The 17,792-nt window shown below is 41.1% G+C and overlaps 1 protein-coding gene across 1 annotated transcript; it reads left to right on the top strand.

Moving 5' to 3' along the window:
- The first annotated feature begins 10,750 nt into the window (after positions 1–10,750).
- LOC116751820 (ruvB-like 1) lies at positions 10,751–12,121 on the top strand. Its single transcript, XM_032628157.1, is given in 1 exon segment — positions 10,751–12,121. A coding segment is annotated over 1 exon segment (1,371 nt).
- The last annotated feature ends 5,671 nt before the right edge of the window (positions 12,122–17,792 follow it).

Here is a 17,792-nt window from a genome sequence, read left to right as displayed (position 1 = left end):
CAGCTGTAAGATTGAATCATTTCTTTTGCAAATACACTAACATCTCAAATATATGTCCAGATTTCATAAAATCCACTTTTCCTGTTTTTGTTCTTTTTCTATGTTTTCTGTCCTGGTGTCAGACATGTTCTTTCTTTTTCCCAAATCTCCTTTTCCATGGCCTCCCTATGAAACCGAGCTGTACATTGTGGGGCTCCTGGGGATGGGAGCCTTCCTGTCCCCTATTTCTTGTTTCTAGGGAATAGACTCCAGCCTCCATGACCTTCGCTGAATCCCAACGGGCAGATTCCAACAGTTGCTAATCAGGGAAAGCAAAGAAAAGGAAAGGAAAGGAGCACATATTACATACACAGTTGTGTATATACATAATGTATACAAAGTTCCCTGAGTGGGAGCCCGGGCACCCTGCTGGGGTCCAGCCACAGTTGTGTATATGCATTGTGTACCCATAGTTCCTCTGTGGACACATAGTATGTCCACTATTGTGTATGTGCATTGTGTATCCAAAGTTTTTTTGTGGACACATACGATGTACACAGTTGTGTGTATGCAATGTGTACCCAAAGTTCCTTTGTAGAAACATTGTATGTCCACTATTGTGTATATGCTTTGTGTACCCAAAGTTCTGTTGTGGAAACATAGTATGTACACAGTTGTGTATATGCATTGTGTACCCCCCCCACCCCGGGGGTCCTGCCAGGGAGGGGGACAGATTCCACCTCAAGGGATACTCATAACAATATCTTTGAGCTCTTTACAGAACTAAAACCACCAACTGATGGAAGAGGTTAGCATTCTTCATTCCAGAGATCACAGTTTATAACCGGAGAAGCTCATCAGGAGACCAGATTAAAGGACCGCAGGCCCTGCACACACCCTGATTCTTATCAGCAACCCTGCCCTTGAAGCTTTGCTATAAAACTCCTCACCAAATCCTCCCGGTTGGGACACACAGCTTTTGGGGGCATGAGCCCACTGTGTCCCTCTTTGCCTGGCAAAGCAATAAAGCTGTTCTTTTCTGCTTCACCCAAAACTCTGTCTCTGAGATTCGATTTGGCACCAGGGCACAGAGGCTGAGTTTTCAGCATCACCTAGTCTGCTGGCTTTAACTTCTTCTCCCTCCAAGACCCTCCCTCTGGACCCCATTCACAGATCTTTCCTTAGGAAGTTCTTGGCTTCTTTAGTTTGTATCTTCATATGCATTTCTGGGAGTCTGGTGGGGCCTTGTGTTTTTCTTGCATAATCATTATCATTTGAATTTTTTTTTTTTAAACTGGCATTTAAAAACAGAGTATAGAATTAGACTTTTGTGTTTCTCTTTTCAGCTGAGGAACCTGTCAGCTATATCATCTTGTAATACTTGATAATAACTTTTTCAACAAGGACATACCCTTAATCACTCTTTGTTGCTTCCCTTACGAGGTTAGGGGCAGAGGGAGCCATGATTGTCCTGGGAAAAATGACTTGTTCCACCTTTACTGGGAGGCCCTTGAAGGGTTGGTAGTCTAGTTTCTTATGGGTGGGGGCCATGGTAGGTGTAGATGTCAGGCTGAGTCAGTCGGGCACCTGCCTGTGTCCCAGGAAGTTCTCTGTCTGAAAACTGAAAGAGCAGATTCTTAAGTGCTGTTTAATTGTGGACCCCAGTGATTGAATTCTGAAAGGCCTCACACTGAGATCAAAATTGGGGGATTAGGTTATCTTGAAATACCACCCTGGGTGTGTTTAGCTTGGGGATAGGTAGTTACAGTTAGACAAAGAAAAAGAGTAAACTAAAATAGTTTAATTAATTGACCAAATCAGGCCAAGATAAAATTTCCAAGGCTTAAATGTTCAGGTACTTACTGAGCAAATGCCGTCCTTTACTTGAATTATTTAGGTAGTTATGTCTAATTCACTCGGTTGCTGTTTTCTTGTTTATTCCCATGGAGCCTAGCATGCCCTCCAGCTTCTTAGTATGAGGACTGCAAATTCTTCCCTGCAAACCCACAGCAGTGGGGGAGGGGTAGAGGATGGCTGGTTTCTTTGCTGTGACCTGGTCATTTTTTTATACCTCAGACTCTTGATTTTACATAATAATTTTTTGTATGTGTATGTGTGTCAGTTGGCTGTGGGTTATGGTTCACATAAATACATATGAGATTACTCAAATCATTTTTAGAATAATTTGGGTATACTTCTGATATAAATAGAGTCCACTTATATAGAAGGGAGGTAATGCACGAGTGGAAAGAGGATGGAGTGAAGGGAAAAAAAAACATACCACCTCAAAATACTTCTCTTTGGGGGCTTCCTTGGTGGCGCAGTGGTTAAGAATCCACATGCCAATTCAGGGGACGTGAGTTTGAGCCCTGGTCCGGGAAGATCCCACATGCTGTGGAGCAACTAAGCCCGTGCACCACACTACTGAGCCTAAGCGCCACAACTACTGAAACCAGTGCGCCTAGAGCCCGTGCTCCGCAGCAAGAGAAGCCACAGCAATGAGAAGCCCACACACCGCAACAAAGAGTAGCCCCAGCTCTCCTCAACTAGAGAAAGCCCGCGTGCAGCAATGAAGACCATTGCAGCCAAAAATAAATAAATTAAAAAAAAATTTTAAGTAAAATAAAATAAAATAATCTTTATAGAAAAATACTCCTCTTTGGCATATAGGTTATTTTGGGTTGATTATTTTTGAAAAGCTGCAGACACAGGAGAATCTCTGAAAACAAGCAGAAGTTACCCTTTATACTTATATTTATAAGGGAAATCTCTATTTGTAAGGGTGTCTCTACCAGGAAGAGGAGGATGGCCAAATCTCTAGAAACTCTTACCAATGGAGAAGGCATGGACTTAAATACTTGTTTACTGCACTTTGCCTGTAAAACTTCCATAGGCGCCCTCCTCCCCGCCCAACACATCTTTCTTTTATCGTTAGCTGAAGGTATATAAGGTGGTGACTTGGGCCATTTGGGGAGGTACTCAGTTTTCCTGGGTATCTGCCACATATACAGGAGGTATACATATTATTAAACTTTTGTTTTTCTCCTGTTAATTTGTCTCTTATTACACGGGGTTCTCAGCCAAGAGCTTAGAAGAGTAGGGGGGAAATTATTTTTCCTCCCCTACAGGAACTATAGCGGAGAAGTTGACAAAGAAGATATTTTGAAGAATAACAAGTTAATCAGGCACCAGCTTAAAGAGACTGAGTTTAAAGAAAATGAAAGTCTGGGCAAAACTGATGGAGATTAGATGATATTTCCGGGAATTGTGAGGATAGTATCTGGGACTAGCCTTGATGATGATCTGTACCTGGTTTTAAATTCTTCCTATCTTGGAAAGAATGTTCTCACCCCACTGGTCTTGTCTTAAATTATAAAGTCGGTTCCATTTATTGAGTACGTTTGTAAGCAACTCTTTGCAAGAAATTGCCCTCAGCAGGAAACCCCTTTTCTCGTCAATTTAAGCAAAGCTACATAGTAACTAACTTTTAAATCAAGGGTCCTGCATGTTCTACTCATCTCCCACCCTAGCACACCTTTCATATCTTTTGATCACACAATATCTTGCCTAACCTGTTGGTTCTTTCCATAGATCAAAGAAGTAGAAATGAAGAATAAATAATTAACAGCTGACCAGATCTCTTCTCTAGCTTCCCTTTCAGTGATCTTGCAAACAAACTGTGTGAACAAGATAGCATCTAAAGAAAGATCACAGGTCAACAAGCCTGCACGCAGTGGGGGATGGTGACAATTCTGACCCCCAATCTCAATGATTAATTGAGATTACTTTTCTTTTTCCCTTTAAAAACCTTCATGGCCGAACAGAATCTTGGAAAGTGGTTTTTGGGAGACACTGAGTCCAACTCCCCAGATGGCTGGCATTCTGATTAATAGCAACTTCCCTTTCTGCAAACAACTGCCTCTCGGGGGACCTGAGTTTGGTAACACTTACTATGTAAATAGTAAGGTTTCTTGGTGTGTAGGGTTCCAATCAATGGGCAAGTGTATTACTACCATCTGGTACCTCCCCTTGCTTACACAGAGATTGGATAAAGGGAAATAAAGTTGGCAACACCATGAGATACAAGTTATGCTAGCTGGGCTGCAGCATTCCTGCCAGAGAAGTCTGGATCACAACAGTCTCCACCTGCAAGAACAATATTCAGTGGCCGTTCCTCAATGGGCAGTTCTGAATTCCCTCTGCTGGAGGCCAGGGAGGTGTGCTGATGCCTCTGTTAAGTTAGAATGTCAGGCTTCAGGGTACAACAGGGATAGCTGTGAATTCTGGTGCATGATGAGTTAGTTATAACAATCTCCCATTTTCTTCCCTGGAGATGACTAAGCCTCATGGATACCTTGAAACATAATGGCTTCACCAGCATCTCTATTTTTTTTTTTAACTACTATACTGGATTGTAAGCACTACATGCTCCTTTTTAAAATTTTATGTGAAATGTGGCTAAAACAGGGAGGAGAGTTTAGGGCTCTTGGGTGAGAGTAGAGATGGGAAGAGGTTAATGCATCATCCATGGTTTCAGTGGTGGGCATTCTGCTTTCAACGAGGAACAACATTTTTCTATTTCGACTATAGGCATACTAAATTATTGAATTTTCATACAAGTTGTTGGCTATATTTTCTCCACTTTTTCCAGTGAAGGAAACCAAGTCTCAGAGAAGTAATGTTAACTTGATCAAGAGCACATAATCTGAGCAAGAAAGAGCTAGGCCTCCAACCTCAATCCAGTGACACCAAAGGTCAGTATCTTTCCCCTGTATACTTCTGCCATCTAAAACCCATCCCCCATTACCCAACTCAGGCAGTAACAGGAAGGGAGTACCACTGAGGTCTGCTGCTCTGACAGTTATTCTTAAGTAGTTACCAGGTGTCTCCTCCCACTTTTGTTTTGAGGGTGGAGGCAGGTCCTGTTCATCTGCCAACTTCTTTATTCCTTAGAACTGCTAGATCTTGGGATTCCAGTTCAAACTTCAGTCTGGCAAAATCTGAGCCCAGTGAATCATGTCCTAACCATATCAGGGTGGGTTTTTTTCTTTCTTTTTCTTTTTTTGTTTTTCCCTTAGCCAAATAGAGGCTGAATGGATGGGCTCTTGGCAACCTCATCATATCTATTATGTGCTCATCATTATTTAAACAAATGGTATTCACTGGGGTCCAAGTTAGACGGACACGACACAGAGAAGGCTTTTTATCAGTCAGCTGGACTGCTCTTCCCTTTTCCCAAGTCTTTTGTGTTCCCTGAGGATCCCTCAAGTGTGGAGCAGCTCACAAAGGACTAGGATGGACAAAGCCTTTGTCTGGGAAGGGAGAGCCAGTCAGTCCCCTTTGCCCCTCTGCAGATGTCTTGATCCTTTTGGCTATTTTCTATCTCTATTTAAATACAAAAGTGCTGATGAAACACTGTTAAGGCACCGGGGGGCCGCAGAAGTGTGTGAGTCATGTGCAGCTTTTTACAAGGTCAAGTATAATAAAGAATCAGTATAGGCACTAGGACTTAACGCAGCAGAGAAAGAATAGGTGTTGAAAGATGCTGGCTCTACAGACAGTATGCCTCAGTTCCAAGAATTATACAAGTGATCACGAAAATGCTTTAACCTAGCAAGACTTAGATCCCTCATATGTAAATGGGAACAACAATTATAGGTATCTCACAGCATTAACCAGAGGTTTAAGTGAAATATTGCATGCAGCATGGTTACTGGAACACTTCGTGCTTTTATTAAACTCTCGCTTTTATAATTATAGCTGAGGATAGATTTATGGAGGGAGGTGGCCTTGGGTCCTGGAAAGGAGAAAAATTATAGAATGTTTCAGGCCCAAGTCCAGGGAGTCATGAATTCTGGAGAATAAAAGCATCTGCAATTTATCTTTTCACTCTAGGGTATAAAGTTAGGGAAATATTTTACACATCTGAAAAGTTTCAAGTAAACTACTCTGGTTTTAACACATTGATGCTTGAACATAATTTCCCAAGCCACATTTCCACAAATAATAGTGCAGAAATTTTTTTTTTTAAGTTACCTCCTTGAATCCTATAAAAATGGGTACTTTAGTTTAATATGTTTGACAAACTCAGTGTATTTGGAAACTCATCATGAATATTAGCATACAGTTTCTGAGCAGGCCTATATGAAAATAACATAATTCAGCATTAACTAAATAAATCTGAATATGAAGCATTGTTGTTTCTATTGCACCTGCTGTTGTTTGGAGTGAGGGAGCAGAAAGGCACACATAATGACACCCTGAAAAATGGAGGTCCATGGGATTTGGTTTGGGAGCTCCGCTGATTATTCCCAAGCGTGGAGTTGGTTGTAAGCTGGCTCACTCAGATGTGTGCGGTCAGCTCAAGTGTTTGCATGCAGGGCATCTAGTCCTCCAAAAAATGCAACAGTTATGGTGACACTAGGCATTGCTCTAAAATAGTGGCTCTAAAGGGCAGTAATTCTAAAGATTCAGGAGCTGAGAAGTCTTAGCAGATTGAGGCAGGCAGCCTTACCTCAGGAGGAAATACTTTATCGTGATATGGGGACCTGGCATCAGAGTTTGAGTGGCTTTTAATTAGCTGAGTTTCCAAGATGTTATCATTATCAAATTGTTTCTAAAACCATATACAAACTTATAAAAACTTTACTCACCCCAACACTTTCCTACTGTAGTATACAGAGTATATGAAAGGTCTAGACATTAGGTAGCACTAAGAATGTAGGGGACTATGTGTTAGATGTTGGAAAAGAGGAGAGGCAGGGGAGGAAGACAGAGAAAGAGAGAATGAAGAGATGAAGCTGTGTTCTCTTAATTTGAGAATATATATATAAATGCAATATATAGACGAATATTATTCTTATATTGAATCAGTAACCCTATTTTTAGATTATCTAGATATATAATTTGTTTTCTGGGGAGTGGAAAAACTAAAGATAATTGATGAAAATTTCAATTTTCTTTTATATATTTACAGCTACATAACTGTAGCCTAAAATTTGCTGTGACTAAGCTTTTGTGAATTACTTAGCATTTCATAGGTTGCTGGCACTGCATAATGAGAACTTCCTAATTCTGAGCTTTTTGGGTCTGAGTCCACCCACTCAGTCTAATGCACTGTGTCTTTGAAAAACTCTTTACCCTAAGTATCTTTAGTTTCTTCCAATGTAAACTGAGAATAGTAAGTGTTTCTGGATTTTTTTCTTGTGGTACTAGGGCCTCTCACTGTTGTGGCCTCTCTCGTTGCGGAGCACAGGCTCCGGACGCACAGGCTCAGAGGCCATGGCTCACGGGCCCAGCCGCTCCGCGGCATGTGGGATCTTCCCGGACTGGGGCACGAACCAGTGTCCCCTGCATCGGCAGGTGGACTCTCAACCACTGCGCCACCAGGGAAGCCCGTGTTTCTGGATTTTTATGAAACAAATAATATACTGCAGTCATTCCTAAATACCTGTCCATATATTGAGGTTAGTCATAACAAAGTTTTCATGGGTGTATAGTAGAATAAGAAAAAAAAGATCACTGTGATGAGTGTTAATCAAATTTTATACAATTTTAAAAAATGGAGATAGGGGCTTCCCTGGTGGCGCAGTGGTTGAGAGTCCGCCTGGCGATGCAGGGGACATGGGTTCGTGCCCCAGTCCGGGAAGATCCCACATGCCACGGAGCAGCTGGGCCTATGAGCCATGGCTGCTGAGCCTGCACGTCCGGAGCCTGTGCTCTGCAATGGGAGAGGCCACAACAGTGAGAGGCCCGTGTACCGCAAAAAAAAAACAAAAAACAAAAAAAACGGAGATAAGTTCGTTCTATGCTTTTGCTTTAAAATCTTCTTTATTTTACAAAATACCTTTTTGAGGTTTCTCCCTATTTCCCTCCTATTTTACTAGTAGGTAAAATGTCAAAGTCTCAGAATTGATGAGCTGATGATATAGAGACACTGGGCTCAACACAGATAGGAATCAGTGTTCCCATGAATTTTGCCTTTGTATGGAGTTATTCCTCTGTCTAGCAGTAGAGAGAGAGAGAGAGAGGGATCTTCAGATATAACATTTTTGGGTGAGTCCTTCTCAGAAACAGTGTTTTTGTCAATGGCAAAAAGCTGAAAACCTTCCCACTAAAATCTGGAACAAGACAAGGATGCCCACTCTTACCACTTCCATGCAACATAGTATTGGAAGTCCTAGCCACAGTGATCATACAACAAAAAGAAATAAAAGGTATCTAACTTGGAAGAGGTAAAATTGTCATTATATGCAGATGACATGATACTATATATGGAAAACTCTAAAGACTCCACACGAAAACTACTAGAACTGATAAAAAAATTGAGCAAGGTAGCAGGATACAAGATTAACATACAGAAATCTGTTGCATTTCTGAAATATCAGAAAAGGAAAGTAAAAAAAAAAACTCTTTTATAATCATATAAAAAATACTGAGGAATAAATCTGATCAAGGAGGTGAAAGATATATGCTGAGAACTATAAAACATTGATAAAGGAAATTGAAGATGATTCCACTGGACCACCAGGGAACTCCCTGAAGATGATTCAGATAAATGGAAAGATATCACATGCTCTTGGATTGGAAGAATTAATATTGTTAAAATGGCCACATTACCCAAAGCAATCTACAGATTTGATCCCTATCAAGCTACCCATGACATTTTTCACAGAACTAGAAAAAATAATCATAAAATTTATATGGAAGCATAAATGACCCAGAATTGCCAAAGCAACCCTGAGGAAAAAGAACAAAGCTGAAGGTATAACCCTCCCAGACTTCAGACAATACTACAAAGCTACAGTAATCAAAACAGTATGGTAAGGAATAAAGACACAGACGTAGAGAATGGACTTGGGGACACGGGGAGGAGGAAGGGTAAGTTGGGATGAAGTGAGAGAGTGGCATGGACATATATACACTACCAAATGTAAAATAGATAGCTAGTGGGAATCACCTGCATAGCACAGGGATATCAGCTGGGTGCTTTGTGACCACCTAGCAGGGTAGGATAGGGAAGATGGAAGGGAGACTCAAGAGGGAGGAGATATGGGGATATATGTATATGTATAGCTGATTCACTTTGTTATAAAGCAGAAACTAACACACCATTGTAAAGCAATCATACTCCAATAAAGATGTTAAATAAAAACAAACAAACAAACAAAAAACCCAGTATGGTATTGGCACAAAAACAGATGTATAGATCAATGGAACAGAATAGAAAGCCAGAAATAAACCCACACACCTATAGTCAGGAGGCAAGAATATACAATAGAGAAAGGAGAGTCTCTTCAAAGAGTGGTATTGTGAAAGCTGGACAGCTGCATGTAAATCAATGAAGTTAGAACACACCCTCATGCCATACAAAAAAATAAACTCAAAATGGCTTAAAGACTTAAATATAAGACTGGACACCATAAAACTCCTAGAAGAGAACACAGGCAAAACATAAATCATCATCTCTGACATAAATCATACCAATGTTTTCTTAGGTCAGTCTCCCAAGGCAATAGAAATAAAAGCAAAAATAAACAAATGGGACCTGATCAAAACATAAGTTTTTGCACAGCAAAGGAAACCATAAACAAAACAAAAAGACAACCTAAGGACTGGGAGAAAATATTTGCAAATGATGTGACCGACAAAGGCTTCATTTCCAACATATACAAACAGCTCTTACAACTCAACAACAAAAAAACAAACAACCCAATCAAAACATGGGCAGAAGACCTAAATAGATGTTTCTCCAAAGAAGACATAGAGAAGGCCAAAAGTCACAAGAAGAGATGCTCAACATCACTAATCATTAGAGAAATGCAAATCAAAACTCAGTGAGAAAAAAAAAAAACTACAGTGAGGTGTCACCTCACACTGGTCAGAATGTCCAGCATTAAAAAGTCTACAAATAGCAAATGCTGGAAAGGCTGTGGAGAAAAAGGAACACTCCTATACTGTTGGTGGGAATATAAGTTGGTGCAGCCACTATGGAGAACAGTATGGAGGTTCCTCAGAAAACTAAGAATAGAGTTGCCATATGATCCAGTAATCCCACTGCTGGGCATATATCTGGACAAAACTATAATTTAAAAAGATACATAAACCCACTATGTTCATAGTAGCACTATTCACAATAGCCAAGACTTGAGAACAACCTAAATGTCCATCGACAGATGAATGGATAAAGAAGATGTGGTACATACACAATGGAATACTACTCATCCATAAGAAAGAATGAAATAATGCCATTTGTAGCAACATGGATGTACCTAAAGATTATCATACTAAGTGAAGTAAATCAGAAACAGAAAGACAAATACCATATGATATCACTTATATATGGAATCTAAAATATGACACAAATGAACTTATCTATGAAACAGTCTCACAGACATAGAGAACAGACTTGTTGTTGCCAAGGGGGGTGGGGGAGGGAGGGATTGCAGTTTGGGATTAGCAGATGAAAATTATTTTAACATAGAATGGATAAACAACAAGGTCCTACTATATAGCACAGGGAACTATATTCAGTATCCTGTGATAACTATAACAGAAAAGAATATGAAAAAGAATATATATATATATTTGGTTTATATATATATATAAAACGAATCACTTTGCTGTATACCAGAAACTAACACATTATAAATCATTATATACTTCAGTTTCAAAAAACAGTGTTTTGGGGGCTTTCCTGGTGGCGCAGTGGTTAAGAATCCACCTGTGGGCTGCCAGGGCTCAGCGGGCGCTCGGGCTCCAGGTGCGCAGGATGAAGATCGAGAAGGTGAACAGCACCACCAAGACACAGCACCTCACCTCTCACAGCCATGTGAAGGGGCTGGAGCTGGTCGAGAGAGGCCTGGCCAAGGCGGTGGCCTCAGAGTTCGCGGGCCAGGAGAACGCGTGCAAGGCACGTAGTGTGATAGTGGAATTAATCAAAAGCAAGAAAATGGCTGGAAATGCTGTTTTGTTGGCAGGGCCTCCTGGAACTGGCAAGACAGGTCTAGCTCTGGCTATTGCTCAGGAACTGGGTAGTAAGGTCCCTTTCTGCTGGATGGTGGGGAGTGAAGTTTACTCCATGGAGATCAAGGAGACAGAAGTGCTGATAGAGAACTTCCACAGGGCTATTGGGCTGCGGCTAAAGGAGACCAAGGAGGTATATGAAGGCGAGGTCACAGAGCTCACCCCATGTGAGACGGAGAACCCCATGGAGGGCTAGGGCAAGACCATCAGCCACATAATCATAGGGCTCAAGATAGCCAAGGGGACCAAGCAGTTGAAACTGGACCCCAGCGTTTTTGAAAGTTTGCAGAAAGAGCGAGTGAAAGCTGGAGATGTGATTTACATCGAAGCCAACAGTGGGGCCATGAAGAGGCAGGGCAGGTGTGATACCTATGCCACAGAATTCGACCTTGAAGCTGAAGAGTACGTCCCCTTGCCCAAGGGAGATGTGCACAACAAGAAGGAAATCATCCAAGACGTGACCTTGCATGACTTGGATGTGGCCAACGCATGGCCCCAGTGGGGACACAACATCCTGTCCCTGATGGGCCAGCTCATGAAGCCAAAGAAGATGGAGATCACAGACAAACTCTGAGGGGAGATTAACAAGGTGGTGAACAAGTACATCCACCAGGGCGTGGCAGAGCTGGTTCTGGGGGTTCTGTTCGTTGATGAGGTCCACATGCTGGACATCGAGTGCTTCACCTACCTGCACCAGGCATTGGAGTCTTCCATCGCCCCCACTGTCATCTTTGCATCCAACCGAGGCAACCGTGTCATCAGGGGCACGGAGGACATCACCTCTCCTCACGGCATCCCTCTCGACCTTCTGGACCGAGTGATGATCATCCAGACCATGGTGTACACCCTGCAGGAGTTGAAACAGATCATTAAAATCCAAGCTCAGACAGAGGGAATCCACATCAGTGAGAAGGCGCTGAACCACCTGGGGGAGATTGGTACCAAGACCACTCTGAGGTACACGGTGCAGCTGCTGACCCTGGCCAACCTGCTGGCCAAGATCAACGGGAAGGACGGCACTGAGAAGGAGCACATCAAGAAGATCAGTGAGCTCTGCTACGATGCCAAGTCCTCAGCCAAAATCCTGGCTGACCAGCAGGACAAGAACAAGAAGTGAGATGGCCGAGGTCTTCTTCAAGGAGACTCTGGGTGGGTCTGGTCCCGGTCCAGCCTGTGGGTAGGATGCTTGCCCCCAGGTTGAGCTCTGTCTTCACTCGGGCGGGTGGCAGTGTTGTCAGTTTAGCATAGAAGGGTTTCTTTTTAAATTATTGTGACTCCTCCCGTGGTTGCATTGAAGAACCCTGCCTTATCTGGTGTGTTTTCTAATAAACCCTGATAGGTTATTTTGATGATTAAAAAAAAAAAAAAAAAAAAGAATCCGCCTGCCAATGCAGGGGACATGGGTTCAAGCCCTGGTCCGGGAAGATCCCACATGCTGCAGAGCAACTAAGCCTGTGCGCCACAACTACTGAGCCTGTGCTCTAGAGCCCACGAGCCACAACTACTGAGCCCACATGCCACAACTACTGAAGCCCGCGCACCTAGAGCCCGTGCTCCACAGCAAGAGAAGCCACTGCAATGAGAAGCCCGCGTACCGCAATGAAGAGTAGCCCCTGCTCGCCACAACTAGAGAAAGCCCGCGTGCAGCAATGAAGACCCAATGCAGCCAAAAATAAATAAATAAAATAAAATTTTTTTTAAAAAGTGTTTTTGAACAGCTGCCTTAGAGATGTCATTGGTGCCTATAGAACCAAAATGAATTGCTCCCAAGAGCATGGTGTGGCCTGATTAACACTGAACTTCTACAGACAGCAACAGGCAATAGAATTGGGAGAGAGCCATGGGACTCCCTTATCCAAATGTGTCTGGCCAGTGTCACAAAGCCAAATATGACTGTGAGTCATTGGCATTTTCTGCCTCTTTTCTCCCCTCTTCATGTTAATTGCTATAGGCTCATTTCCTAATTCACTTGAGAGACATTCACTGGGGTCCATTTTTTGTCAGGTATCAGGCTGAGTAGTTTACATACATTATTATCGCATTTAATTCATTCAATAGTTTAGTGAGGCAGGCATTATTTTCATCTTCAATTTTCACAGATGAGGAAATGGGCTCAGACGCCTGTGTGCTGTACAAGGGCCACTGATCAAGAGTCATCTAACAGGGTTCAAGCTCAGGTGTCTCACATTCCGAAGGTCACAGCATGGACCATGGAAAAACAGGTCCTTCTGTATCACAGGCAGACCTATGGTGGCAACATTATAAGCAAGGACTTGGAAATATGCAGACCTCAGTTGTTGCTGATATCGTTTTTAGTTTGTTTGGAAAATTAAGAAAGTAATTGTCTAACATTGATGGTTGTTGTCAGGACTAAATTAAATACTGTATATAAAATCCTAGAACATAATAAGCTTTTTTGAAATGGTGACTGTCAATAATAATGTTAACCATAGTAATTGGACTTTGATGTGGGTGGTATGACACTTTGTAGGAGGTAAGAAAATATATATAACAACGTGAAGTACAGCAGGAAGTTTGGGAGTTGGGTAGCAGGCTTGAGGAATTGTAATTAGAGATACAAAGATCATTGGAGGTGGGTTCCAGTGTGGTGAGGGCATCCTTGTTGAGTCCATCCTGGCCTGGTGGGCCCCGGCAGCCTAAGAGATGGAGTACAAGTTTGTGTGTGGCCACCGAGTTCACAGAGCTTTGTTCCACTCCTGCTGGGGAGGGACATGATCAGTGAGGGATGAGGTTCATGCAGCTGAGACCTTGCAAAAGGAGTCTGTGTGGATGAGAAGCTGAGCCAGGCTCCCGAGGGGAAGCCCTCCACCCTGGCTGTCTGGTTTGTATTAAGTGGAGTCAGTCTCTGATTACCTTGGCCAAAAACCCTTTCCCCAATGGCCCAGGAACTGAAAGATTAGGATCCTTCTGGCAGCTGCTGGCATGTTCTGAACCACAATGTTTGAATTTACTCCAAGGCTGGGAACCAGCTGCCCCATGGAGTGAAAGACGAGGGAATTTCACATGTGCAAGAACCTGAAAGGGGGGAACTTGCTCTGGAAGGAAATGAAGTCATAGCTCTTGCAAGCACAGCATTTCCTCCAGACTGGGGGATCACAGCCATGACTTAGACAGCTTGAGAAACTAAAATCCACTATTATAATGTATATTTAGAACGGGAAAAATTTAGGGAGTGTGGCATGTTTATTTATCATTTATTTGCACACATTTTCAGTGTCGATAAGGCACATCCTTCTCCAGAGGATGACTCATTTCTCTTGGTTTTTATCTTGGGCGTCGTCTGAGAGGATTGAGGAGAAGTGTACTTAACTTTAATAAATTTTCTTGCATTTCCTATACATTTATACATATCTCCTCAAGAAATAGCTTAGTTAATAGTTACTGAGTGTCTGCCAACTGAATTGTCATAGATAAATATATATATTTATGGCAGTGTATTTATACTGCGATAGATAGGTAGATAGGAACATACATACATACATTTAACTTATTTTGAAATAATTATAGTTCTACAGGGAGTGGCAAAGATAGTATAGAGAGGTTCCTGTGTACACTTTCCCCAGTTTTCTCCAGTGATTATATCTTACCTAACAACAGTGCTATATCAAAACCAGGAAACTAATATTAGTACAAGGTATGCATAGGTCTATGTCATTTTGTTACATTTACAGGTTAGTGTAACCACTCCCTGACTCAAGATAAAGAACTATTACATCACCACAAAGGTCTTCCCCATGCTACCTCTTTATAGCCACACCCATTCCCTTGCCTCCACCATCCCTAACCCCTGGCAACCCAGTAATTTGTTCTCCATCTCTATAATTTTGACATTATGAGAATGTTGTATAAATGGAATCACACAGGGGACCTCATAAGATTGGTTCCTCTCAGTCAATGTAATGAACTTGAGATCCACCCAAGTTGCATGTATCAATAGTTCATTACCTTTTATTACTGAGTAGTATTCTATGGTATGGTTGTACTGTAAATTTTTTAAGCAAATTGTCCTTTTGAATGGACATTTTGGTTATTTCAGTTTTTTGAAGTTACAAACAAAACTGCTATGAACGATAATGTATGGAATTCATTTGGATATAAGTTTTCGTTGCTCTGGAGTGAACGCCCAGGAGTGTGGTTGCTAGGTTGTATGGTATGTGAATGTATAGGTTTCTTTTAAGAAAGTGGCAAATTATTTTCCAAGTGACTGTACTACTCTACATTCCTACCAGCAATAGCTGAGAGATCCAGTTTCTCCACAACCTTGCCACTATTTGGTATTGTCACTATTTTTTATTATATCTGCTTTAATAGGTTTGCAGTGACATCATAGTCTTGATTTGTAGTCCCATCAGTTGCATTGCTATATTTAAACAGCCTTATTGGAATATAATTCACATACCATATAATTCACACTTTTAAAGTGTACAATTCAATGGCTGTTAATTTATTCACAGAGTACTGTATCCATCCCCACAACAATTTTAGAATATTTTTTTCACCCCCCAAAGAGACTCCTTATCCCGTAGCCATTACCTTCAAACCTTCCACCTGCCCCCAGCACTAGGACACTACTAATCTATTTACCGTCTCAATAGATCTGCCTGTTCTGCACTTTCTATATAAATGGAATCATATAATATGTGTTCCTTTGTGACTGGCATCTTTCACTTAGCACAATGTTTTCAAGGTCCATCCATGTTGTAGCATATATTAGTACATCATTATTGCCAAATCATGCTCCAGTGTACGGTTATGCTACGTTTTCTTTATTAATTTATCAGTTGATGGATATTTGGGTTGTTCGACTTTTGGGCCATTCTTAATAATGCTGCTATGAACATTTACACACAAGTTTTTGGTGGACATGTTATCAGTTCTCTTGGGTATACACCAAGGGGTAGAATCTCTAGATCGTGTGGTAACGGTATATTTAACCATTCGAGCAACTGCAATCTGTTTTCCAAAATGGCTGCACCACCTTAATTCCCACCAGCAGTTTATAAGGGTTACAATTTCTTCCTTGCCTAAAGTGATCATTATATTTCTTTTTGATTAGTGTCATCCTACTGTGATATCTCATTGTGATTTGCATTTCCCTGAAGTCTAATGATGGTAAGCATTTTTTCATGTCTTTATTAGCCATTTGTATATTTCCTTGAGTGAACTATTTTGATACTTTGGCCACTTTTTAATTGGCTATTTGCTTTTTACTACTGAGTTTGAAGATGTGTTTATATATTTTAGACACATGTCCCTTATCAGATATAAGATTTTCTGAATTTTCTCTTACTCTGTGGGTCATCTTTTTACTTGAGACTGTTTTTTGAAGCACAAAAGTTTTTAATTTTGATCATGTCCAGTTTCACTACTTTTTCTTTTGTTGCTTATGCTTTTGGTGTCATATCTAAGAAAACATTGCCTAATCCAAGAGCATGAAGATTTACGCCTTTCTTTTAAGAGTTTTATACTTTTAGCTCTTACATTTAGGACTATGATACATTTTGAGTTAATTTTTGTATATGGTGTGAGGTAGGAATCCAAATTCATTCTTTTACATGTAGAGACCAGTTGTCCCAGCACAGTTTGTTAAAAAGACTATTTCTCCTCCATTTAATTGTCTTGGCATTCTTTTTTCTTTCTTTCATTTTTTTTTTTTTTGGCCCTGCTGCTTGTGGGATCTTAGTTCCCTGACCAGGGATCAAATCAGGGCCCTTGGCACTGAAAGCACAGAGTCCTAACCACTGGACCACCAGGGAATTCCCTGTCTTGACATTTTAATCAGAATCAACTAATCAACTGACTACATGTCACACTTTTGAGAATTTTTTTTTTTCTATCCTCAAACTCCAGTTCCTGAGAACTAAGCATTTTAGCTTCCAAAGGATTAATTAATGCTTGATCTAAAGCTTCAGGAGCAAGGATTTTAAAACTGTGAAGAGTCACTTGTCCCTTATGTTAAATGAGATCCAGATACTTTTTAGAGAGTAACTTTAGATCTGGATGAGAGGAAATACCCAGTGGCTTTGGATAACTATGGGGAGAAGGGGGCCAAGAATACATGACAATCCCAAAGATCAACTTTACTTTTTCAGTTTTTTCAGCTGTACCTTTAATTAGTCTTGGGTTTTGATTGTTTGGCCTCCCTCTAGTCTCCACAGTATAGTATGGCCTCACTCTGGCTAAAAATGCAAGATTTTGCATCAGATAAACATGGGATCCAATTCCAGATCCTTTGTTGCTTCCTACCTGTTGATCTCTTCAAACTTCAGTTTCTTCTTTTGCAAATTTGGGATAACAATTATGTCTACATCAGTGGATTGTTTGAGCACGAGGCAATACAGATAAATATGTAGCACTGCCATGGCATATTAAAAATATTATCCCTTATTATTTTCTCTATCCACAATAAAACCTTATCTGTCCTGTGTTCTATTCCCTTGGATCCTGCTTTGTAAGATGGGATAATCCGCTAATATGATTTAAAAAAATCCTACTAACCTCTTAGTAGGTTTGACATATTTTTCTTTAGGGGAGTAGAGAAGATTTCAATTTTCTTGTATGCTTTAATTTCCTGAGTGTATTACAAGCTGTATTAAATTACATTTACTATTTGGGGGTTTTAAGGGTCCTAACATGATACTAAGCTTCTATTAACATGTGATAGAAAGGGAAAAAGTCCAGGAATCTGTAAAACCCCATGGCCCCTTCTACCTACTCCCTATGACTGTAGGCAAGTTGCTCACCTGCTGTGAGCCTCACTGTCACCA

Source organism: Phocoena sinus, chromosome 3, assembly GCF_008692025.1.
Source record: "Phocoena sinus isolate mPhoSin1 chromosome 3, mPhoSin1.pri, whole genome shotgun sequence".
Lineage (NCBI taxonomy): Eukaryota > Metazoa > Chordata > Mammalia > Artiodactyla > Phocoenidae > Phocoena > Phocoena sinus.
Note: the sequence above shows the minus strand (reverse complement) of the source record. Positions and strands in the feature narration are given on the sequence as shown.